The 25,375-nt window shown below is 44.0% G+C and overlaps 1 protein-coding gene across 2 annotated transcripts; it reads left to right on the forward strand.

Moving 5' to 3' along the window:
- The first annotated feature begins 298 nt into the window (after positions 1 to 298).
- Positions 299 to 24,962, forward strand: POLR1B (RNA polymerase I subunit B). Of its 2 annotated transcripts, XM_081265344.1 has the most exons (15): positions 299 to 551; positions 2,893 to 3,060; positions 3,303 to 3,449; positions 4,009 to 4,141; positions 6,143 to 6,279; positions 7,029 to 7,252; positions 8,156 to 8,327; positions 11,435 to 11,606; positions 12,309 to 12,590; positions 14,249 to 14,382; positions 17,778 to 17,948; positions 18,526 to 18,682; positions 21,794 to 21,990; positions 22,337 to 22,590; positions 23,441 to 24,962. In XM_081265344.1, the coding sequence occupies exons 1-15, from the start codon at positions 375 to 377 to the stop codon at positions 24,321 to 24,323; spliced, it is 3,408 nt and encodes a 1,135-aa protein (XP_081121470.1). In that variant the 5' UTR covers positions 299 to 374; the 3' UTR covers positions 24,324 to 24,962. The 2 variants fall into 2 exon arrangements, with proteins under 2 accessions (XP_081121470.1, XP_081121471.1); XM_081265345.1 differs by lacking the exons at positions 299 to 551; positions 2,893 to 3,060; positions 4,009 to 4,141 and having other exon boundaries at positions 3,315 to 3,449.
- The last annotated feature ends 413 nt before the right edge of the window (positions 24,963 to 25,375 follow it).

Genomic DNA, 25,375 nt, shown 5'->3' on the forward strand with positions numbered 1-25,375 from the left:
GCAGGGTCAGCCCGGGCCGCCTCTGCTTGGGTCCCAGTGACGAGCTGGCTGACGGCAACGGTTGACTCTCGCATGATGGCCCAGGGTCGGGATCGAGGGAAGACAGCGGTACTCCGCACTCCCAACCCACGGGCAGCGGGACCGCCCCACCGCCAGCGTCCTCTGCAGAAGCGGACTGGGGCCGGTCCGTCCTGCTCTGACTCCGTGAAGTTCCGGCCGCCCATTCGCGCTGCGGTTTTGGTTGCACACCGACCCCATAAAGCTGCCGGACCGAGCCGGGCAGAGCAGTCGGAAACTACACTTCCCGGCAGGCCGCGGGGCCGGCCATTACTCCCGCGCGGCGGAGCCGCCGCTGGTGTGGGGCGTGAGGCGGCATGGATCCCGGCGGCCGGTGGCGTGGCCTGCCCAGCGGGCCTAGCCTGAAGCATCTCACCGACCCCTCTTACGGGGTCCCTCCCGAGCAGCAGAAGGCGGCGCTGCAGGAGCTGACGCGAGCGCACGTGGAGTCTTTCAACTACGCCGTGCGCGAGGGGCTCAGCCATGCGGTGCAGGTGCGCGGCGGCCTCCCGGCGCCAGGGCTGCGCCCGGCCTAGCTCGCGGTGCCGGGGGACCTGGGCGGCAGCGGGTGGGCGGCCCGGGAGAGGGAGGTGCGGGCGGCGCCAGGGAGACCCGGCCGAGGCCGCGGAGCAGCCCCTAGACACGTGCGCCTCGCCGTGCGGGGGACGCGGCGCCGGCTTCCTCCTGCCGCGGGTCCACTCACTGGGGAAGGTGGGTTCGGGGTGTCTGGGCTGAGCCGTGGCGGCGAGCCGTGGTTGCTTGTAGGGCGGTTCCTGGGAGCTGGGGGAGCGGAGAGATGCCCACCTGGGGGTGCTTTCCATCATTCACGTCGCACGCGCCTTCCTAATCCTGGCTTCTGCAAAAGCGCCTCAAAAGGCTTGAGCTGGTCCGTAGTTGGAGCTCCTTCAGTTTTCGTGTCTTGGAGGTCCGATTAGACGGGTATGAGGAAATACAAAGGGGTCCTAATGACTGGTCTAGACTGCGGGGGTTGCGGAGCACAGGTTAGGATGGCGGGGAGGGGGTCTCCAGGCACCAGGCTCTGAGGGTAGGGAAGAGGCAGTAGCTCTTGGGTTTGAGCGTTTGGGCCACTGGACAAGTGGAGACCCGAAAGCACTCAGTGGTTTGGGAATTGCTCTGCCAAGAGAAGTCAGGTTTGTATGAGTTCAAGGGAAGCGGAGAGTGCTATTCCTCCAGGATCCACAGATTTAGGGGACACTGCCCTGTGGTGGTGGTGTCAGATTTACATGGAGAGGGTTAGAATGTAGAGAGCTTTGATGGCTGGTCTGATGCTTATAAATAATATGGGAGCCAAGGGGATTTCTTTGAAGGTGAATACTCCTTAATCTTCTTTTTTTTTTTAAGAGAGAGAGAGAGAATTTTTTTTTTAATATTTATTTTTTAGTTCTCGGCGGACACAACATCTTTGTTGGTATGTGGTGCTGAGGATCGAACCCGGGTCGCGCGCACGCCAGGCTAGCGCGCTACCGCTTGAGCCACATCCCCAGCCCTCCTTAATCTTTTTGAGAAAGACAAGATTGATGGGAAATATTTGTGTGTTTCCCTGGACTCTAGCGTCATGCAAATACAAAAAAAGTAGATTTTATTGAAAGTTAATTGATAGAGTTTTATACAAATAATGATAAGAGTCCAGGGTTGAGATGATCAAGGAAGATTTGCCCTAAAAATGGAGCTCATATGCGTGGAGTTTTATAAGGAGTAATATGTAGACTTTCAGTTTCCAGGCTTTTTTTAAAATCTTTACTTTTATTTATTTATTTTTATGTGGTGCTGAGAATCCAACCCAGCGCCTCACACATGCCAGGCAAGCACTCTGCCAGTGAGCTACAACCCCAGCCCTCCTTTTTGTTATTTAGTGCTATGCATATTAAGTAAATCATTAAACACACAAAGCAAAGTTATGTCTTGATTGGTTAACAAAATGTTACAACTAGAGGCTCCCAGGAGACTCTATTTTGCCTAGGAGCAATGGGTTTATTTGCTAATTCAGTATTTGGAGTGACTTTTTAGATCATAGCTATTGTGAATAATGAGAACTGACTATACAGTTCAGCTGTGGTTTGAGAAAGCAAATCTCATCTGTTTTTTTAAACTACTGCTCTACTTTAAATATGAAATATGTTATAAATTTGATTTTTAAATAAAATATTAATTTCTAAAATAATACCAGCTTTGGGTAAAAAATTTAGAAAAGATTGCTCAAACTCACATGAGGGTGGAGAACCTTTTCGTTTTATTCTAACACTTAGGCTAGGAAGTTGTTCATAATTACTGTGCAGGAGAGCCGAGTGGTGCTTCTTCCTCAGAAGAAGAGCAAAGCTTTTCCCAGGGACTGCTGCAGAGTAGCAACTGCTATAGAAGGGCAACTGCCTTGGCCACCACCGTTACTTTTGCATGGCTTTGGCTTCAGCCTGAGGTTGCCACAAAGTAAAATGTGCAAGTGTGAGCTCAAGGAAGGGCACTAGAGTGTCCTGTCCTGATCAGAAGGATGTTTCCTTTTCCTTGCCCTATTAGCAGTCCCATTTGTTCTGCCATGCAGAGAACAAAGGTAAGGAAGGTAGGCACTTACTTGGTTCAGAGAATAGGAGCTCTTTCACTGCTGTGCCCCAAAGCCTACACAGAATCTGACACAAACAGTGCAGGATCAGAAAATACTTAATGTACTCAGAAGAGGTATGAGTGGAGTATCCTATTTAGATATGTTGTTATTGGCATTTAGGCATTGCTGCTTATAGAACACAGGGGAGTTGAAAGATTTAGAGAAAAAGTGCCTTGGAAATGCAGGCAGTTTGTTTAATAGTATGAATTGTATTTCAGGATATACCTTCCTTTGACTTTGCTTTCAAAGATGAGCGTATCTCTCTTACTATTGTGGATGCTGTCATCAGTCCACCCACAGTTCCAAAAGGGACCATCTGCAAAGAGCTCAATGTTTATCCAGCTGAATGCCGGGGCCGAAGGAGTACCTACCGTGGGAAGCTGACAGTGAGTATTAATGACAGTGCGTGGTGCTCCCTTCATTTTTGAAAAAAGGACTTGATTTCTAGTAAGGTTTATATAAAGAGATGTCATCTAAGATATCATCTAGATGTCATCTAAGAGATCCCATCTTCTAAATCAAAAGCATAAAGTCATTTAATTGTTTTCCTCTTCCCCACTCTTAAAATACTAATTTGTTTCTCCAGATCCAGATATTATAACTAATTTTTCCTCTTGTTTTCATTTAGGCTGATATCAGCTGGGCAGTGAATGGAATCTCAAAAGGAATCATCAAGCAGTTTCTTGGCTATGTTCCCATCATGGTGAAGTCCAAGCTTTGCAACTTATACAGCCTTCCTCCTCCAGCCCTCATTGAGCACCACGAGGAGGCAGAGGTAATCACAGGGTCCAGGCTGTGGGACAGTAGCCAGCCCGGGTTGGGAGTGAGAAGACGGAGTTGTTGGCAAGAGCCAGTTTTTCTGTCTCAGCTCTGGACGGGTAAAATGGTCAATGTTATCTCATCTGCATACTGCGTATGGCCCTTGATGACTGTCAACTAAGATGGTACCGGAAAAGTGGCTCCACAGTTAGAGCCACACTGGGGGAAGAACTGGTGGGTTTTCCCCTAATTTTCTTCTTCCTCCTCCTCTTTTTTTCTTCCTCTTCCTCTTTTCTTTCTTCTCCTGGAAATTGAACCCAGAGCCTTGGACATGCTAAGCATACACCCTGCTGCTGAGCTACACTCCCAACCTTAATTTTCTGAATGAAAATTCCCTTGTGTCCCTGGGCCTTTCTAAAGTACGTAATAAGACCACGTCCACTCTGTTTTCAAGGGGTCTGTTGTCCCTTTCACCTATGTGCACCTCTTCTGCATAGTGCACCGCATCTGGCTAGAAATAAGGTTTGTGTTCACAATTAGTTGTGTACCTTTGTTTAACAGATTCTCTTTGGTAGGAAATGGGAGGCTATTTTATAATCAATGGCATTGAAAAAGTCATCCGAATGTTAATTATGCCTCGGAGAAATTTCCCCATTGCAATGGTAAGACCAAAGTGGAAAAGCAGAGGGCCTGGCTATACTCAATTTGGTAAGTTTGAGTGACCATTGGGATTTTTTTTTTTTTTTTTTTTAGAAACGTTTAAAACTCATTTTTAAAAAAGTATATGCATCTATGTAGAGTTGTTAATATTTTTCTCTTACATATTTTTTTTTGTTTTTCTATTAGTAATATCTTTATTAAGATTCATAATGGGGAGGAGGAAATGGAGAGAGATTGATCAAAGGGTACAGATGTTTATAAAATGAATAAGTTCTGGTGCTAACGTTTATCATGGTGACTGGCTAATAATACTGTATTGTTTACTTGAAATTTGACAGTGCAGTAGATCAAAGTGTCATGGCCCCACAGGTACACACATACACACAGATGGAGACCTGGGTGATGAATGATGTTTTAATCAGTTTATGTTAATCATTAATATACAGGTATTCCTCTGCTTAGGATGGGGTGCTGTTTTGATAAACCCATCCTAGGTTGAAACTTAGGACTGATGATACAGCTCAGTGGTGGAGTGCTTTCCTAACATGTATAAGGCCCTGAGTTCAATCCCTGGCACTGGAAACACTTTCTACACCTGAGCTACCCAATATCATAGCTGAGCGTTGCCTAGCCCACCTTAAACATGTTCAGAACACTGATGTTAGCCTGCAGGTAGGCAAGATCATCTCGACACAGAGTTAGTTTTATACAGTGTTGGTTGTCTCATGTACACACACTTGAGCTTTTTGTGGATATGGTGGGATGTGAAAATACAAAACACAGTGCCCCAAACACCCGCAACAGAGTACATTGTAGTGTATCTGCTGCTTTCCAACATCACAAGAGAGTACCATATAGCATTGGAGCCTGGGCAAAGATCAGAAATCAGAAATAGCTGGGCATGGTGGTGCACATCTGTAATCCCAGTGGCTTGGGAGGCTCAGGAAGGAGGACTGCAAGTTCAAAGCCAGTCTCAGCAACTTAGTGAGACCCCATCTCAAAATTAAAAATATGAAGGGGATGTGGCTTAGTGGTTAAGCATTTCTGAGTTCATTTCCTGGTACCCCAAAAAATAAAAAAGGGAAGTATGAATGGAGTATGGCTTTTGTACCATGGTAAAGTAGAAAAAAGTCACAGCCTATCAGTGGGGTCATCTGTCTATCAATCATTTTAATATGTATAGTTTTTAATCAGTTATGTATTTTAAGAATTAAAATAACATCTGATAAAACATTTTATTTTGGGAAAACTACTTTCTGTGTTTTAAAGCTGAAAGACTTTATGTGTGTGTTACTGGATGTAAAGATAAAGACTGGCCTCGCTTGGTCATGGGGTGGGGTCGGGGACAAGTGCCTTGGAGGTCTTTGATTCCAGCTGCCTTGGCATTCCCCTCTTGGTCTCTGACAGCCTCCTGACCTGTTTGAGCACTCTTTGTGACTGTGCCTGGCTTCACATGACAGCGTATGGCATTCTTTGGCAGTCCTGACAGTTACATGATTTATCCTTATAAATGAGATAAAAGTCAGTCTTTTAATTGTCATCATACATATGGCAGCTAGAAAAAAAAACAGTATGTCCGTGTGTCAGAATGTCTAGCTGTTTATTCTTTTGTTCAGTTGATGTGGTTTGTCTTAGCAGCCCTTGTCTGAAGCTGACAAGTTCTGCTTTTCTGTGTTGAGTTGTTGGGTCAGGCCCTCATCTCTGTCAGACTCTGTAGGGTGGTGGGGTTTGCTGCACTGACATCCATGTTCTGCAAAGTGCAGGGACTAAAACATGCTCAGTAGTATGTAGGCTCTGGCATGGAAAGAAAGTTGGAATTTTGGTTAAATCCTTTGCTTTGGTTATCTTACATCATAGTTTCACATCCTGAAAGATTTTGTACTCCAGAGGACATTTGGTAAAGTCTTGGAGATATTTTTGGTTGTCATTCTTGGATACACTTAGTGATTTGGCTTAAATTATACCTAAAAGAATAAAATAATTCAGAGAAAAATCTTTGAAGAAAGTATGGTCTTACAAGTTTCTGGTATTTTCTGTTTGTTTCAATAGGAGTTTCAATGCACTGTGTGAAGGGAGAACATTCTGCAGTCAATATGAACCTTCACTACCTGGAAAATGGCACAGTTATGTTGAACTTCATTTACCGGAAAGAGCTGTTCTTTCTTCCTTTGGGATTTGCACTTAAGGTATGATTTGTGAAAGTTTTCTTGTTGTTATGAGGAGACTCGTCTGAGGTAGTATCCTGTGCAGATCAGGTAGGTTCTCTTTGTCAGGTGCAAGCTGTGCCAGTTATCTACTGCCTCCATAACAGTTATCTACTGCCTCCATAACAAATCGCCTCCAAATTCCATAGCTTAAAATGTCAGTAAACATATCTCCCACAATTTCTGTGAGTTGGGAGTTTAGGAGTGGGTTGACTGGGCACTTCTGGCTTGGGAGTGTCAGGAACTTGCAGTGAGGTGTCAGTAGGGGTGGCAGTCACTTTGAAGGCTCCAGGGCTGGAGGATCCACTTTCGTGGTGGTGCGCTCACTGGCTGGTGAGTTGGTGCTGGCTGTTGGCAGGAGGTCTCAGTTCCTCTCACCCATCTTCCCCCAGATAGTTAGCCAAGAAGACAAAGGCAGAAGCCACAGTGCCCTTCGCGACTCAGCCTGGGGAGTCTACAGCATCTTTCTTGCCATAGTGTTTGGGTCACTTAGTATGGGAGGAAACTGTACAAATTTGTGATTATCAGAAGGTGAGGATCACTGGGAGCATCTTGGTGTCCAGCTGTCATATAAAAAATGCATTATTTTGCAGAGTTTACTTCATTTCAGCAATAGTGGAGTGCTGATTTTTCTTGGTTATTAAAGTCATTAGAGGAGAGAATTGTAACTAAACAATAAAATATTTGTGTTATTATTGGCAAAGGATTAAAAAGAATCTTTTCCATTCTAGGCACTTGTCAGCTTTTCTGATTATCAGATTTTTCAAGAGCTCATCAAAGGAAAAGAGGGTGACTCTTTCTTTAGGAACTCTGTGTCTCAGATGTTGAGGATAGTAATGGAAGAGGGTTGTTCCACACAGAAACAGGTCCTTAACTACCTGGGGGAATGCTTCAGAGTGAAACTCAGTCTTCCTGACTGGTACTCCAATGAACAGGCGGCAGAGTTCTTGTTCAAGTATGTATGCTTGGCTTGTGTTTGGAGGTGAAGGGCTGGGAGGAGGGTGTTGGTGGTCTTTGAGTGGAGTACGGATTGTGCTGGGAGTCAGAGCGAAGCTGGGGTGGAATCAGGCCCCACTGCTATGGGCCAGCTTTGTCTCTGGCCGTCCTTACCCTTCTTCTTATGGTCACTTCAGTTCACTTTGTTGTACTTCTTTTGTTTTGAAATAATTTCAGACTTCAGAACATCATCCAAATAGCACATTGAACACTGTAGTCACTAAAGCAGTTCAAATTTTAGACATTTACTTGATTTCTTTGTACCTGGATGCACTTGTTGAGGGTGTCCTGTCAGTCGGTTTCCCCTCAGCAAGAACTTCGTCTTCTGTGACTACTGGTAGCTATTAGAGGAGCCCAGCTCTGGAGTAAGGAGCCACATGTTGAGCCTTGTCTGGTAAGGAGCCACATGTTGAGCCTTGGAGATGTGGCCAGTACAGGAGGAACTGAATTCTTAATTTGATTTAGTTTTAATTAAATTTAAATAGCCACATTGGCCAGCACAGTTCTAGACTTTATGAGGATATTCTGCTCTTTTGTTAAGGTTGCTAGTAAAGATGAAAAGTAATTTTTTGGAGGAAGGAGTTTTAATTAAACAAGAATTTGGGCATGGTGGTGCATGCTTATAATCCCGGCAACTCGGGAAGCTGAGGCAGGGGAATTACAAGTTCGAGGCCAGCCAAGTTAGCAGGAGCCTGTCTCAGTAAGAAGGACTGGGGATGTAGCTCAGTGGTAAGATGCCTCTAGGTTCAATCTCTAGTACCTACCAAAAGAAAAGTGAACATGAATGAGGGACCTGGTAAGAGGGACATTAAGTGGCATTTGCAGCTGAATTGTTTGAAGCTTTTACTTTTCTATTTTACAGCCAGTGCATCTGCATCCACTTGAAATCCAGTACTGAAAAGTTTTATGTACTTTGTCTCATGACCCGGAAGCTCTTTGCTTTAGCCAGAGGAGAGTGTATGGAGGAGAATCCTGATAGTTTGGTGAATCAAGAAGTCCTTACACCTGGCCAGCTGTTCCTTATGTTTTTGAAGGTAAATCCATGTTGCTCTCACCCTGGACCACTTGTGCCACTCAGGGAACGGTATGGTATGTTTCCTGCGTGTTTATGATTCCTGGTTTTGGCATCTGCAGAGTCTTCCTTTTTGTGTGTTCAGCAGTGAGGATTAATCAAAAATCCTAGCTTATACCAAGTTCAGATATTTGTTTACTATCTTTTGTAGAGTGTAAAAACAACATCAGATCTTGATCATAACATTGATGATGTAGTATAAATGGCCTGTATGCATACATATAGTTAATTTGCAGATTCTCGTTATTTGCAGATTCTGTGTATTCAAATTCACTGCTTGCTGAAGTGATTTGCAGCACTAGGATCAGTACCCAGCTCTTCCTTAGCTGCTCACAGATATGGGCACGGAGGCCCCTCATCCTTATGTTCCCAGCTGAGGTTGAAGAAGGCTGTGGCTGCCTTCTCTCAGCTGTCATAGTGTAAACAAGGGTCTTTGTGAGTTCTACCAAGTGCAGGTTTTCACATTTTTATGGGTGCCTGTGTGCATGCTGTGCCTTTTAGAAGGGCCTATAGTGGTGAAGTCCTGTTTGGTTCTCCTGAAAGCAAGAAGGCTATGCTCTGCCTCTGAACCCACATTAACATTGGAGAAGCAACTGTATGTATTAAATAAGGTTTCTTGCAACAGACACACATGTAAAATAAGGTGTTGTGTACTGACCAGTTGCAGAAGTGTTTTGATCAGAGACTGACAGGAACCAAGCCCTGTGTGTCCCTGGGAGTAGGGCCAGCACTTGCTAGTTATGTGTTCACAGTGGTGGCCCAGAACATGAACATGCAAGACTCGATGTCACTGTATACGTTGGGACTTGGCTGGTATAGAAGTGATTCCATAGGAAAGTCAGTACCACAGCATTTTATGTTTTGCATATTATCCCTAAAAAGATTTAGTCTAGAAGGTAATGTTGTGTATTGGAAGATGGAGAGGGCTAAAGTTGGAAAAAAAAAAATCCTGATTCCTCATCATCTAGATGATAATCTTATTGGAAGGTAATTGTTTTTGTTTTTGTCTTTTCTGTTTATAAAATTGGATTGAAAAATTTTAGCACCCTGGAATTTCCCTAATAAAAATCTAAATTAGAAATTTGCTGTTGTGTGGCCTATCAAGTAAAGGCTAAGGTGCATTTCCCGCTACATCCTTGCAGTGAAGTTCGGGGTTCGTCTTATCCCCGAGCTGACTGTGTGTCTTCAGAAGCAAGATATTAGTAGGGTGACCTTTGTCAGCAACAGGGGAGCATTTGATTTCCTTACCTTTCACTAGCTCTGTTTAAGCTTCCAAACCTTGAATATGAGATGTGAAAACTGTCTTTAGAAGATACCTGACAATGCCAGGTGTGCACAGTGATGCACACCATAGCGCACACCTATAATCCCAGTGGCTCAGTAGGCTGAGAGAGGAGGATCACAACTTCAAAGCCAGCCTCAGCAACACCGAGGTGCTAAGCAGAGACCCTATCTCTAAATAAAATAGGGCTGGGGATGGGGCTCAGTGGTCGAGTGCTCCTGAGTTAAATCTCCAATACTTAAAAAAAAAAAGATACCTGTCAGTGACTTGAGGAATCGACTTCTCTAGCCATTGCACTGAGTGTTGCCACAGAGATCCGCGTGCTCTGTGGGGTCCATGGGATTGGTTCTGAGGGCTGAGTGAGGGGAGTGGAAGCACTGACTGCTCCCTTTCTGCCCCTTGGAGCAGGTCAGGTAGACTCTGCTCACCATCCCCTGTGGTGTCTCCTTCCCTGCCTCAGGCATGGTCTCATCATCACCACGTTATACCTTTCAGAGAGGCTGGGGAGTACCACAGGAAGGCTGCCTAGAGGGTTGCTCACTTCTGCTGCTCGTGCTGAAGTGTGCAGGCTGCCCATGTGAGTCCCTGACCCTATCTGTAGTTCCAGCTCCAGAAAGTACCAGAAAAAGTCAGTTGGCAGCCACACCTGACCTGACTTGCGGGAGACTGTGTAGTGTCTCCTGTCCTCCAAGTGACTGTGTGTGTACCGTAGAGATGTGTTTGATGGCGAGTCAGGGCCCCAGTGTTGGGCTTTGCATGCATCACACACCTGTCAGCTTTCTGGAGATGTCTGCAGAATTCTGGGTTCTGAAGTAAATTTGGCCAAGGGTTTTCAGTGTTCCTGTCACACTCCACTCCCTGCAGGGGGCTTGTTGTGAGGCTTGAACAAACATGCACGTGCCAGCTGCTGGTGTGTGCCCGCAAGTGCTCGTTCCCAGATTCGACCACTGCACAGGGTGTGCAGGAAGACATCCCATTGGCACAGTCATGTGTCAGACCTTAGAAAGGAAAGATAATGAGCAGTCAGTCCTCTGAGGGAGGAGAGAGCATAGCTCTTTATTCTTCAGGCCCAGGAGCTTTTGCCCAGCCTCTGACCGGCATCTCAGTGGCTTTCTTTCTCCTCTTCTGGCTTTTTGTCTTTGGCTGCTCTTTGATTGTATTTCAGATTTACAGAAGACAGTTTCAGCCTTCCCTCCTGGCCTGTCACTGTCTTGGATGTTGGATCTAATTTGGGGACCTTGTGCTCTTGGCTGTATTTCTTCTTGGGAACACAGTGATTGTTGTTTTGGTCTCAAAGCTTGTGGTTGAGTGTTCTGACTGCTTGATACGAGGATTTAGATGTAAAGCTTATCTATGGTCAAACATCAATGTGGATGGTTTAGAACAGTGTTTTGACTCCCCACATGCAATGCTTTGCTTCACCACCTGTGTCCATGGTCTAAATGTGTGCTTGGTTGCAATGACTGAGGGATACTTCGGCAGGCCATGGGTGCTGCTGAGCACCCTGCAGTGCTCAGGACAACCTCCACCTCGGTCTCCAGCCGAGTAGTTGGTAGTGCTGAGGAAGAAACCCTGGTCTAGATGAGTTGTGTCTTCTCTCTTAAGAAATGCCTGGCCTCCAGCAGGATGTTAAAAAGCTGTTTTTAAGGTTTGTGGTTTACATTTTCATGTAATGTGTATAAATTAATGGACTGTTATTGATTGTACAGATTATGTGTGAGTGAATATGGAATTTGTGATAATTAAATCATTTACTGTTTGAAATTTCAATTTTCTTCTTCTTTCAGGAAAAAATGGAAGCTTGGTTAGTGTCTATTAAAATAGCTTTAGATAAGAAGGCTCAGAAGACTGATGTGTCCATAAACTCTGAAAATTTGATGAAGATTTTCAGTATGGGAACAGACCTTACAAGACCATTTGAATATCTTCTTGCTACTGGGAATCTGCGTTCGAAAACAGGTGAAATTAAATAGTTAGGCTTTATTTTAGTTATATTTTTCAAATATTTGCATAGTGTAGGTTTATATGTAACTGAGGAAGTTTTTTGTTTTGTTTTTTAGTAAACTTCTCACTTTCACTCAAAAGACAGATTTTGTTTTATGATAAATTTTGACAAGTGTCAGCCTGAAGAGCTTTAGATGGGTGTCTGTGTGGCTTACATCCTAGTGGGCACCTCCTTGCCTTAGGTGTCTCAGGAGGACGACCTAATGGGAGGCCTGGAAGGACTGCTGTGGGCCCATCCCTGGACCAAGGGCATGGAATGACCTGGGAAGCGGAAAAAGCTGTAATGGGGACCCAGCAATCTGCTTTTTATAAACAGGTGCTATTGCTGCAGGTTCTCAGTGGCATGCTGGCAGTGCTCATGTATTCCCAGTGTGCTTAGATGAATGTAATTACTGGTGGTTCCATTATCCAGTGTTCTCCACAGAGGAGGGCGTGGTGGAGGGGATAGGCAACCAGCTGCGGCAATACGATTTCTGAGTCCTGAGGACTTTCAAAATTATTTTCTGTTTCTACTTATCAGGATGAATAGAGTGAATGTTAAAATGACCCATTTGCTCTGTAGAATTCGCTGAGGTTTTGTCATTAAAGCCTCAGAAGTGGACCTTTTTTTTTTTGGAAAAGTCAGGCCTGTTTTTGAGTGACTTTTGTTTTATTAAGGTCTTGGCTTCCTGCAAGATTCTGGACTTTGTGTTGTGGCTGACAAGCTGAACTTCATACGCTATCTCTCCCATTTCCGCTGTGTGCACAGAGGGGCTGCTTTTGCCAAGATGAGGACCACCACTGTACGTAGGCTGCTGCCAGAGTCCTGGGGCTTCCTTTGCCCCGTGCACACCCCAGATGGGGCACCCTGTGGTCTGATGAACCACCTAACTGCCACGTGTGAGGTCGTCACGCAGCTTGTGTATACAACATCTCTTCCAACTCTGCTCTGCAGCTTAGGTATGAGAGTTTGTGGTTGTTAACCCATGCAAACCATTAAGGCAAAATTCTTTTTCACTGCTCCATGCAGGAGTGGGTCTATATTCTTGGCTTCTTTACAGAGGATCGAATGCATTCTTTGAAAATGAAAACAAGGAAAATTAAAGTTGTAGATTTTTTTTAAAACTTAAAAAAGAAGTTAAAAATTTGAAATAGACCAATGTGTATATTGAAAGCAGGAAGGTATTATGTAACTTTTGGGGGCTCTTTCTCTGTATTTGTTGGTGGACCGTTGCATCTCTAGGTAGCAAACAGTGCTGATCGTAGGAAGACAGTTAAAAAGGAGGCTGTCCTCTGTTCATCTCCCAATTAGAGAGTGACTTGTAAGAGGGAGCCCCAGGGGAAGTTTTCAAGAAGTAGTCAAGATGCAAAAGATAGAATCAGGGACTGGGGCTGGGGCTCGGGCTCAGTGGTAAAGCGCTTGCCTTGCATTAGTGAGGCACTGGGTTCGATCCTCAGCACCACATAAAAATAAAGATACTGTGTGTTCGTCTACAACATATATATATATATATATATATCTTTAAAAAAAAAACAGAATCAGTGTTATTTGTACTTGTGCCCTCTGTGAGGAAAAGAATAATTGTGTATACTACCAGTGATTTAAAGTGTCAAAGTCCAGGAGAAGGTAGAAAGGAAGAAGAAAAATGTGGAGAGGCAGAAGATGTCTCCACTGCAGAGGAAGGGTGGGAGGGTAATGTGCTCTAGCCCTGGGGAAGAAGACCGGATAAAAGAGGCAAACTACTTTCTGTAGGAAGTATTGATATGACAGATGAAGCAGCATGGGCAACTATGACAGTCAGGAAAACAGTGCCTTCAGAAGTAGTTGAAGAGGGTCTTGGTTTTACTTAATTACAGTCGATTCTTATTATTTGCAGTACTTGTGCTCTGTAAATTACTTGCCAACACTGAATTACAAATGCTGGACCCCTGTTCTGAATGTCCTCCTTCCATCCCCTGAGTCTAGCCCTGGGCTCATAGCCAGCCGCACTGTAACGTGTATCTAACACACGTGTTTTCTCTATAAGGCGTATTATAGCTGCCTTGCACTTAGGGACACTGGACAGCATTTTGGCACTGCACATGAGGGCCATTTAAAGCAATGAAATCACCAACAAAAAGCACAGGAGTACAACAAGTGTAGCTTTGAACAGGACATTTGATAGTGTGAGCTGGGACAATAAAGCAGAAGGTGTGTATGAGGTGACTCAGATTTTTTGTTGCATGACAATTGAAATTGCCCCTGGTATTAATTTTGTAGTTAGAAATAAAATGTGGCAAGTAGGCAAATATACAGATACCAGTCTGCAGATAATGAGGATCAACTATAATTAGGCTATTTTGGGAAAAGTTAATATACTTCCATGGCTCAGAAATCAGCATGTAAGAAGTTACACAGTGGACAGCCTTCTGGACACTCTCCCTGGTTGGTCTACTCACAGGCACAGTTCCTAGTGTCGCCCACATCTTTCCTGACGTGATTTATGCTGTAATACAAAATTACCTGTTTAGAGGCAGGATGATTAGATAGCTCAATTGATGAAGCCCTCATCAAGCCTGCCTGGCGGGGATTAAGTAAAACTGTCTGCATTCATCATTCTGTGTGCTATCTTCACCAGGGGTCACTCCCGTTGATGGAGCACCACATCGACCCTACAGCGAGTGCTACCCTGTCCTGCTGGATGGCCTCATGGTGGGCTGGGTAGATAAGGATCTTGCTCCTGGCATCGCAGATTCTCTCCGACGATTTAAGGTGATTTTGAGTTTTTATGAATTCTTATGCCCCCTGACTTTAGGTTCATGGGTTTTTTCTGGTTGATGAGGTAGCCCCAGGGCAGTATGGAACCCCATCCGCTGTCAGGGGTGAAAGCTAATTCTAAAAGTGCCTGGAGTCTTGCCTTGTACCGACCTTACAGGTTCAGGTCAGTGACAGATACCTAACTCACATGCAGTTTTTGCTGGTTTCATTGAGGCCTCAGTCTGCTTGTGTTAACAAATTTTAACTTTAAGAGTACCACCGTTTACTGTGTACAGGATCCCTTCATTTGGGATTATATGTTACTTACCCGGGGTGATACCTGGGATATCATTTCAGGAAGCACATAATGTTGGTTTGTTCTGTGGAAAGGTTAGTTTTAATTCTTATTAGGTTGTATAATAGTAACTATATAATGACTACCAAGTGGTTTGTGGAGAGGCAGTTGAAACGTACATGAAGGCCCTTTTTCCCCATCCAGTTGTCACCAAGTGGTCGATGTTCTTGGCTGCTTTGCACTGTGGCACTGGAGGTTCTCTGCAGAGTTCAGGGTTTGCTGGTTTGCTGAGTGCTCTTTCCTAACTCTGTCACTTGATCTGTTTATACGTTGCTATTCTGTGTTTATTTACATCAACATAGATTCATAAATGCCTGTTTTATTTCATGGGCGTTCTGTTGCTAGGGGTTCCCCACCCCCCCCCACCCCCACCCCCCCGTACTGGGGAGTGAACTTGGGGTGTGTGTATGCTAAGTAAGTCTTCTATCACTGACCCACCCCCAGCCACTATCGTTTATTTTTTAGTTTTAGTTGGACACAATACCTTTATTTTGTTTATTTATTTTTATGTGGTGCTGAGGATTGGACTCAGTACCCCGCATGTGCTAGGCCAGTGCTCCACCTCTGAGCCATGACCCAGCCTGCCCCATTATCATTTTATTTGGTCAGTGGGAACCCCTCTGGGCTGTTTTTTTTCTGGTAAATACACATAAAAATGTTCACCACTTTAACCACTTCAAATGTGCAGTCCAGTGGCCTCAGGCACATTCACACTGTTGTGCAGCTGTGCCACCAGCTGTTTCTGAACCTCAGTCGTGATCCTGGGCTGCAGCTCTGAGCCCCTTGCGCACTGCTTCTTTATCCTCGCTCTGCCCCTGTTCTGCTTTGCCTCTGTGGGTTTGGCTGTGGTAAGTGGCATAGGGTGACCTTTTGTGGTGTAGTGTCCTCAAGGTTCATCGAATCTGACATTTCACAGCACGTGTCACAGTTTCCTTCCTTCTAAGATTGAGTGACAGTCCATTGTGTGGCTGTGCTACATTTTGTTTACTGCAAGTCCCTCATTGCTGTGAACCTCACTAAATAAATACCTATGCAAGTGTCTGCTTTCTGGTTTTTTTTTTTTTTTTCCTTGAACTACTAATTGAACCCAACCCAGGGCAGTTTAACCACTGGCCATGGAGCCACGGCCCTAGCCCGTTATTATTTATTTTGACACAGGGTCTCACTAAATTGCTTGCCTTCCATGTGCTAAGTTGTTGAGGCTGGCTTTGAACTTGTGATCCTCCTGCTTTGGCCTCCCTACTTGCTAGGATTATAGTCATGAGCCACCATGACCAGCTGCTTTCAATTTTGGGGGGTTATATACCTAGAAATGGAATTACTGAATCACCTTTAGTTTTTGACACCTTTTGGGGGAAAATTCAAGTTTTCCTCTAGATGGATTAATCTGGTAGTTAATTCATTCTCTGATAATAGTAATTAATGATGAGTCAATTTTAAGGAAAGATCCCATTTGGTGCTGGTGACTGTTTTCTTAATATTTAAGGAGTACCATAATAGTACTTCCAAGCCAAGTGCAGTGGCATACACTTGTAATCCCTGCTACTTGAGAGGCTGAGGCAGAAGGATTGCAAATTTGAGGCTCAGAACTTAGCAAGACGCTATCTCAAAAAAAGTGGGTATCTGGGGGTGTAACTCTGTACTAGAACAATTGTCTAGCACATGCAAAGAAGCTCTAGGTTCCCCCTCCCCAGTATTGAGTAAGAAAATAGTAGTTTATGGGTTTTCCCAAGTCGGAGACTTGGTGTTGTTCCTGCGCTCATAGGAGGAGGAATGCAATGAGTGAGTCTGTGTTTGCGTCTGGGAGCAGGCTGTGCTGGCGTTGTGAGAGGCAGCCCCTCTGGAGGAGGGGTGTTTGCAGGGTGTAGGACCAGAGCAGTACAAGAGGCCCAGTGGCTCAGGAACAGGAGGGGTCCATCAGGGACAGCTGAGGCCAGAGGTCCACAGTGAGAGGCAGAGAGATGGTAGGACCAGTAGAAGATGTGGTTTGTTTGTTTTCTATGATGTTTTGAAATCAGTATTCATAAGTATTTTGTTTTGTAGTGCAGTGGGTAGCGTGCTTGCCTTCCATGTGTTAAGGCCCTGGTTTCAATCTTCCTTGCTTTGGTAAAACATTAGAAATTATTTATTTTTATTAAGGGATTAGTCTTCTTAAGCTTGCTGTTTCCATTAAGATCTGTTTTAGTAGTTTGCCTTTTTCCCATTTCCTCTTGGAAATGGGAATTTCCTAGACTGGTGATTTCTAAAAAAGACGTATCGCTAATTTCTTTTTGGTCGACTTTGTTCCATTTAGCTTTTGAGTTATGAGTTGAGTTATTTATTTATTTATTTATTTATTTTGGTACCATTTTGTTTTCTTCTTCTATTTTTTTTTCTTTTCTTTTAAGAATGTCCGAGGTTTACACATTTGGCAGATTTGCTGCGCAATCCCCTGTCATCAGCTGTGGTGTTAGCTGTGGGCACAGGCTGTACGGTGGAACTCCAGAACTTGTTCCTCTGGCCTAACCAGCCTCTGCTGATTTCTGCCTCTGTCCAGCACCCTCTCATCTTTATTGATGATGTGTTGAGCTTTGAGTTCCCATAAGTTCTGACACAGGGATCTTATCATTTTTTTTCAAATTTCTATAATTTCTAGTTGTATTTATCCCTTTGTGCAGGAGTTGTTTAATAATTTATTGGATTTTTTTTTAAATTCCCAGATGGAAGGGTCTTTTCATGTAATTAATATATTTAAAAGTAAAACCAATCATCTGTATTTCGGATGTCAGAGAATAAACTTTTTATTTTTTCCCCAGTCTCATAACTGGTTTTCTTGATAAGAGGCCTGAGCCAAGAAAGTGTAGGGCTTTTGCCATTTCTGAATAAGAGGTGGATGGTGTTCTGTATGGGAATGGACTGGCAGGGATTACTGTGGCTTCAGGTTTAGTGGGCCCTGGGTTGATTACTGGTGTGACCTAATGTTTTTTAGGTAGTGCTTTTCCCTGTAGAAGGGAAGTGGGGGAAGGGGCATAAAACATAGCACATGCTCTTAATTGCATTCTCTTGTTGAAAACAGGTGTTGAGAGAAAAAAGAATCCCCCCCTGGATGGAGGTGGTCCTTGTCCCCATGACAGGAAAGCCAAGTCTGTACCCAGGACTCTTGCTTTTTACCACTCCTTGCCGACTGGTACGGCCTGTGCAGAACTTGGAACTGGGCCAAGAAGAATTGATTGGCACGATGGAACAGGTATGCGCAGCCTGTGTGAAGGCGGGTCTCTGCTTGTGTAGCGGAACCTCCAGAGGCTTCATTGTTGCTTTTAAAGGTATTGTTTCAGCAAAAATTAGGCATTTGAAAGAAAGCATTTATTTTCTGGCCACCCCTAAGTGACATTACTGAACCACTTCTGTATCTTGCTGTCTTGCCTCACTCCTCAGAACCCGAGGGAGGCTCAGTGCTCCCATCCTGCCCCACTCCCATAGCACCTTTGCCTCTGGCTCTGCCTCAGCTGGGGAGATTAAAGTCTCTGTTGCTCTTGGGCTTTGCCCACATCTTCGCAATTGCAAAACTGTGGGATTTGTGTTACTTAACAAAAGTTGTCTTTCGTCCTGATCCCCTTCACAGCTGGACCCTGGTAGATTTGGGGTGAAGGTGTGAGGCAAGTGGTATTTCTAAGTGGAAGTTTCCTGTGCACCCCAGGAGGTCCCTTCAGCATGCATGATGCTGGGTAGGGGACGCTTCCTTTGGGGCCTCTGAGTGCTGGAAGTGGGGAGGTAGTGAGAATCTGGCTGTTTGGTGCCTTATCCTCAGCCTTCCTCTCCTGCAGCTCTTCATGAACATCGCTATCTTTGAGGATGAGGTTTTTGCTGGAGTCACCACACACCAGGAACTCTTCCCTCACAGCCTGCTCAGTGTCATCGCCAACTTCATCCCCTTCTCTGACCACAACCAGAGTCCACGGAACATGTACCAGTGCCAGATGGGTAAGGTGGATGGAGGGCGGTGGTGGGTACAGTTGGGCAAGAAGAATGTGCATAGCTCTTTTTATTTTGAAGTACTTTTTAGACTTGGAGAAAATTTGCAAGAATAGGACAGGAGCTCCCAAAAACCATCATCTTTTCTGTTGACAGTTCCCATTGCCCCGTTTTTCCCCTGCGAATATGTTGCAGACATTGTTTACCCCTGAACATCGCAGCACATCTTCCAAGCTAGGCCCTTCACCATGCAGCCCAGGCTAGTTAGCAGACCCAGGGAGTTAACAGTGATGCTGTTCTTACTCAGATTTCAACTGGGCATCCGTGTACGACAGATTTTTCTGTGCAGCAGGCACTCAGCCCAAGATCACATTCTGTGTTGAGTTGTCATGTCTATTCAGTCTCCTCTAGTTTAGAATAGCTCTTAGCCATTCTTTATCTTTCTTGACACTGATATTTTCAAAGAAAAGGGTGATTTGTTTTGTATACTATCCATTGATTTGGATTTGTCCAAGACCTTTGATTCAATTCTTTTTTATTTTAGGTGTTGATGGACCTTTATTTTTATTCATTTATTTATATGCAGTACTCAGAATCGAACCCAGGGCCTCACACATGCTAGGCGAGTGCTCTACCTACCACAGAACCTCACCCTCAGCCCCTTTGATTCAGTTTTTGAAGGAGACCTGGATGGCCATCACTGTCACTCACATAATTAGCACTGCCAGCGCACTTCATTTCTGCCTGAAGGGGTCATGTTCTTAGTTTCATTCATCTGAAAATTATTTTCGGGCTGGGGATGCAGCTCAGTTGGTAGAGTGCTTGCCTCACAGTCACAAGGCCCTGGGTTCAGTCACAAGGCCCTGGATTCAGTCCCCAGCACACACACACACACACACACACACACACACACACACACACACCAAAAAAAAAAAAAAAACAAGTATTTCTGAAGGAAATTTCCACTGGATATGTAATTCTGAGTTGACAGTTACTTTTATTTCAGCACATTACAGTTCTAAGCTACCTGTTCTTGCTGTCTCTTCTAATTGGAAGGCAGTGCTTATATTTATTTTATTTCCCTGAATATGATGTGTTTTTTTTTCTCTGACCTTAAGGATTCTTATTTTTCTGGTTTTTAGGAGATTGACTATGATACAATTGTCCTGGTTAGAGTTTCTGATCTTCTTAAATCTGTAAGAAAAAGTAAACTCACCCACTTGGGGAAGTTTTCCACTGTTGTTCCTAAAGCTCTTGCTTCCACCTCTCTCCTTTTTCTTCTAAGATTCAGTTGTGCATTATTTATGTCAAACCTTTTGTATTGTCCCTTGAGCCATTGAGTTTCTTTTCTCTCTTTTTTTTTCTTTCTTGTCAGATTTGATTTTTTTTTTAATAGATCATTACATTGACTTCTTCTGTCATCTAATGAATTTTTATTTCAGGTATTTTTTGGTCTAAAGCTTACATTTGTTTCTTTTTAATAGTTTCAGTTTTCTGAGGTTGCTTTGCTCATTGTGGACACATTTTCCTTTAAGGTTCTGAGCATGGATCATGCGAGGTGCTGTTGTCACTGTCTGATCCCAGCCTCTGGACCATGTCACGACAGCTCCTGCTCTTTGTGGCGAATAGGTCATGTTTCGCTGTTTCCTTGTCTACTAGTCATGAATTGCATCGTGGACATTCTGGGTTCTCTTGTAACTTCCTGGATAGGATCAGCTTTTAGTTCTAATTGGTAGAGACCTTCACTTTTAGTCACTGGTGTGCAATCTGGTCCTGTCCCTTGGATGCAGACCTCAGAAATTCACTGAAGTGTGGCCTCAGTTTATGTGCAGAATTTAAGGCTATCCCTCTGTAGTTCTTTCCTTTCTGAAATAAGCCCCTCACTTTCTAGCCACTGTCATGATCTGAGCTCTATTCCTTGGTTCTTTTTTTGTTTCTTTGCTTTTTTGCGGTGCTGGGGATTGAACCCAGGGCCCTGGTACATGTTAGGCAGATGCTGTGCCACTGAACTACATCCCCAACTTTATTCTTGGGCTCTTGATACAGTGAGGCTGTGAATTTCAATCTAGGTTGTAAGTACTACACTGTTTGGACATGAGGGGAAAAAAATTAAAATTGAAAAAACTAGGAACTCAGTTTGATGGTTTTTGGTTACTCTCCAGTGCTTTGGCCGGTGGTTTCTATGTATATAGTTGTTTTTTCCCCTAGGGAGTTGCCCTGTGTTACTAAAAGCTGTAAATCTTCTATATGAAAAAAATAAAAATTCCTTATGTGTATAAATAATTTAGTCTTTAAAACCATTTTGTTCTGAAATGACTCCTTGTACTTTAAAGTAGTACGATAAGTTTTGCCTATAATGTCCTGCTACTCAGAGTTTATACATGTTGACATTTTCTTCTGTGTATAAGAAAGTAATATAATTCAGTAACAGCTACTCTCCATCTTCTCCCTACATTCCCCCAGTAGTAATGTCCTGTAGTTTGTGTGTAGCCTTTTATATCCCCTTTTTATACTTTTCTTACATGGGTCCATGAACATATAGAATTGTTTGGGGTGTGCTCCAAATGTATACCAATAGTATCATCATCACACCTGTTTTAGTCAGCTTTGCATTGCTATGATCAAAAGACCCAATAAGAGCAATTTTAGAGGAGAAAAAGTGTATTTGGGGCTCAAAATTTCAGAGGTAAAACATCATGATAGAAGGGTGTAATGAAGGAAAACAGCTTAGGACTTGGCCACCAGGACTCAGAGCCCTTGCTTGCTCAGGAAAATAACCCCAAAGGCATGCCCCCATGATCCACTCCTCCAGCCACAGCCAGCCATTTCTCCTTCGAGCTTCTTGCACCGTCTCACACGTGAGTGGTCAGGGGACGCCTCCTCATGTCTAACCATAAGACACCTCACTCTGCTTCTCACCCAGTTGTTCTCATAATCTGGTCATGTTGATACTTAGAGCTACTTCATTTTCACAGCTAATATTACTGTGTAGTAATTATAACCACAGTGATTTATTTGTTCCTTCATCTCTGATGAATATTTAATCATTTCAGTTTTATATAACAACTTTACAATTGAGGGCTGAGAAACAAATGCAAAGAATTGTTTTTTCTTCTATAGGTAAGCAGACTATGGGCTTTCCCCTTCTCACTTACCAAGACCGATCAGATAATAAACTGTACCGTCTTCAGACTCCACAGAGTCCTCTTGTAAGACCATGCATGTATGATTATTATGACATGGATAACTACCCAATAGGGACAAATGCCATTGTTGCTGTGATTTCATACACTGGCTATGACATGGAAGATGCCATGGTAAGTTTTACCAGGAGATGTCGTTCCAGTCTTTTTTAAACTTTCTTGTTCTGTTAAATTGTTTGTTCCTCGTCTAAGTTGAAAGTGGGCCTTGAGATATATTCACACAGTATTCAGGTGTGCATCTGTCTTCCACATTGAGCACACAGTACTAATGAATGTTGAGTGAGTAGTCTCTGTAGTTACCTTTTATATTTAAGCGCTAGCTGGGTTTTAATAGTATTAATGATTTGTAAAATATGGGAAGAGTTTTAAATTCAATTATTGTAAGTATTAATATGATCCTAACTGGTTTTATTTTCAAAATCCTCCGTTGGACTCAGTTAACAATTTTTTGTCCTCACAGATTCTAAATAAGGCTTCTTGGGAGCGAGGCTTTGCCCATGGAAGTGTCTACAAGTCGGAGTTCATAGACCTGTCTGAAAGGATTAAACAGGGAGATGATAGTTTGGTGTTTGGGGTCAAACCTGGTGACCCCCGGACTCTACAGAAGTTGGATGGCGATGGACTGCCCTTCATAGGGGCAGCACTGAAGTATGGAGACCCATATTACGGCTACCTCAACCTCAACACCGGGGAGAGCTTTGTGGTGTTCTATAAGTAAGTGTGTGGTCTCTGCTGTTCTCCAGAGGCGATTTCTCAGTGGCATTACTGGCTATTGATGAGAGTTGTCTTGTAACGGGAGGTTTTGGAGAAGATACGAGTGTGCCTTTGTAATAAGATTTCTGAGGCAGAGCAATAAAAAATAATTTATTTCTCACAGTTACAGAGGCTGGGAAGTCCAAACTCCTTAAGGCACTGGCAGGTGATCGGGTGTCCGCTGAGGACTTGTTCCCCGCAGATAGTGTGTCTGGGTGTCCCCGGGGTAGGAGGTGAAGGGCAAACAGGAGCAGCTGGCTTCTCCACCCTCCAGTCCCCATCACCCCCAGGGCCCCTCCTCTCAGCACACTGCAGTAAAAGCTGGATTTCAGTGTGGACTTGGAGGGACACAGGCATCCACACCACAGCAGTTCTGGTCTCGGTCAAGCCTGAGCTGGCACTGCCTGCTGAGACAAGGGCCTGTTTGTCTTGCTGCCCTTACTTTTCTACTTTCTTTGTTAAAAGTCCCACAGTTTGAGTTGTCTGTGATTTATGTTAAAACTGTCACTGAATTTTGTCATCTCCTACATGATGTGTTACAGCCAAAATATTGAGTTCACTGAGCCTCTTTTTAAAACAAAATTTTTATTTTAGTTTCTTTTACAACAGATTTGGTTTTAATAGGCCTTCGTGATGGCTTTTCCTTGTCTTTATTGATGGTATTGGTGCAGATGAACATAATAATAGCCCTAAAGCACTTTTGGGAATACCAACTCATTTTACAAATGCTCTTTATGAAACACTAAGTATGCCAGTACAACTTCTCCATAAGCTTAACAAAAGCTTGACTTCTGTGATTGACATTTCCTAGGAGTAAAGAAAATTGCATCGTGGATAACATCAAAGTGTGCAGCAACGACACTGGGAATGGGAAATTCAAGTGTGTTTGCGTCACAATGCGTGTCCCTCGGAACCCAACAATCGGAGATAAGTTCGCCAGTCGTCACGGGCAGAAGGGCATTTTAAGCCGGTTGTGGCCAGCTGAAGACATGCCTTTTACTGAGAGTGGGATGGTGCCAGACATTCTGTTCAACCCTCATGGCTTTCCATCCCGCATGACCATCGGCATGTTAATTGAGAGTATGGCTGGGAAATCTGCCGCTTTGCATGGCCTCTGCCACGATGCGACACCCTTCACTTTTTCCGAGGAAAACTCTGCTTTGGAGTACTTCGGCGAGATGTTAAAGGCTGCGGGCTACAACTTCTATGGCACTGAGAGATTGTATAGTGGCATCAGTGGAGTAGAACTGGAGGCGGACATTTTCATAGGCGTGGTTTATTATCAGCGCTTACGTCACATGGTGTCTGACAAATTTCAAGTTAGAACGACTGGAGCCAGGGACAAAGTCACCAACCAGCCTATTGGGGGAAGAAACGTGCAGGGCGGAATCCGTTTTGGGGAGATGGAGCGGGATGCTCTCTTGGCCCACGGCACATCTTTTCTCCTCCATGACCGCCTCTTCAACTGCTCTGACCGCTCGGTGGCCCACGTGTGTGTCAAGTGTGGCAGTTTACTTTCTCCACTATTGGAGAAGCCACCCCCTTCCTGGTCCGCCTTGCGCAACAGAAAATACAACTGTGCTCTCTGTAACCGCAGTGACACCATTGATACTGTCTCTGTGCCTTACGTCTTTCGGTATTTTGTAGCTGAATTGGCAGCTATGAACATCAAAGTGAAGCTGGACGTCGTGTAACAGGCTGTTTTCTTTAGGACAGGAGGGTCATCAGATGAAAACAGAATGTTGTTTAGTTCAGTGAAGGGTGTTACCAGGTTTTCTCAAGGGTGTTAATACTTTAAACCAAGAACAGGAACAAGAATTTAAGGTTCCCAAGTCTCTGATATAATTCCTGAAGTTTTTAGTATATTTGTTTAAAAATTCCACATGTATTATTTAAAAATGATTTTAAAATGATGTACTGGTAATGAAGCTGTCAGGGGAAAGGGATACAAATGTAACACAGGCCAATTATATGATTTTTTTTTTTTATTCTTAGAGCCACATGAAGTAAAAGCAACTTTATTGAAGTATCAAAGTATAATTGATGTGCAAAAAACTACATGTGTTGTCTATCAACAAAAAATAAATTTAAAAGGGGGGGGAGGGTGGCGGTGCTGGGGCTGGGGCTTAGCAGTAGCGCACTTGCCTGGCATGTGTGAGGTACTGGGTTCGACCCAGCACTGCGTGTAAATATATAAAATAAAGGTCTATCAACTAAAATATGAAAATTTTAAAAATACATGCGTGGAACATATGCAGCTGATGGGTTTGAATTTGTGCACAACCTGTGCTGCATCCACAGTCGAGGCAAATAAATATGCATCACTTCCAAAAGGTCTGTCCTGTGATTTTTGCTTTTTTGTATATATTAAGAACACTGAACTCAAAAAGTATGCCTCTTGGCCAGTTTTCATGTGTACAGTATAGGATTGTCAGCTACAGGGACTTCAGTGAGTGGCACATCCCGGGAACTTACTCATTTGCATGACTGAAACTTCACGCCCTGGGTTCCTTCTCCAGCCCCTGGCAACCACCATTCCACTCTCTGCTTCTCTCATTTGGACTGTTGACCATGCAGTATTTGTCCTCCTGTGTCTGGCTGACTTCACTTGGCCCCTGGCTTCGAGGTTCAGCCGTGTTGTAGACAGGGCTGGCTTTCCTCCTCGAAGGCTGAATGATACTGTGTCATGGGGAGCACCACGTGTCTGCTCCTCGGTTGATGAACAAACAGGTGGTTGGAGTATCTT

The sequence above is a fragment of the Spermophilus citellus genome (genome assembly GCF_964194105.1).
Source record: "Spermophilus citellus genome assembly, chromosome: 13".
Taxonomy (NCBI): Eukaryota; Metazoa; Chordata; class Mammalia; order Rodentia; family Sciuridae; genus Spermophilus; species Spermophilus citellus.

Coding starts and splice junctions, on each gene's coding strand:
- POLR1B (XM_081265344.1), top strand. CDS start 375: ATGGATCCCGGCGGCCGGTGGCGTGGCCTGCCCAGCGGGCCTAGCCTG. Junction 8,328..11,434: donor TGTTCCTTATGTTTTTGAAG/GTAAATCCATGT, acceptor TTCTTCTTTCAG/GAAAAAATGGAAGCTTGGTT. Junction 12,591..14,248: donor AACTCTGCTCTGCAGCTTAG/GTATGAGAGTTT, acceptor TATCTTCACCAG/GGGTCACTCCCGTTGATGGA.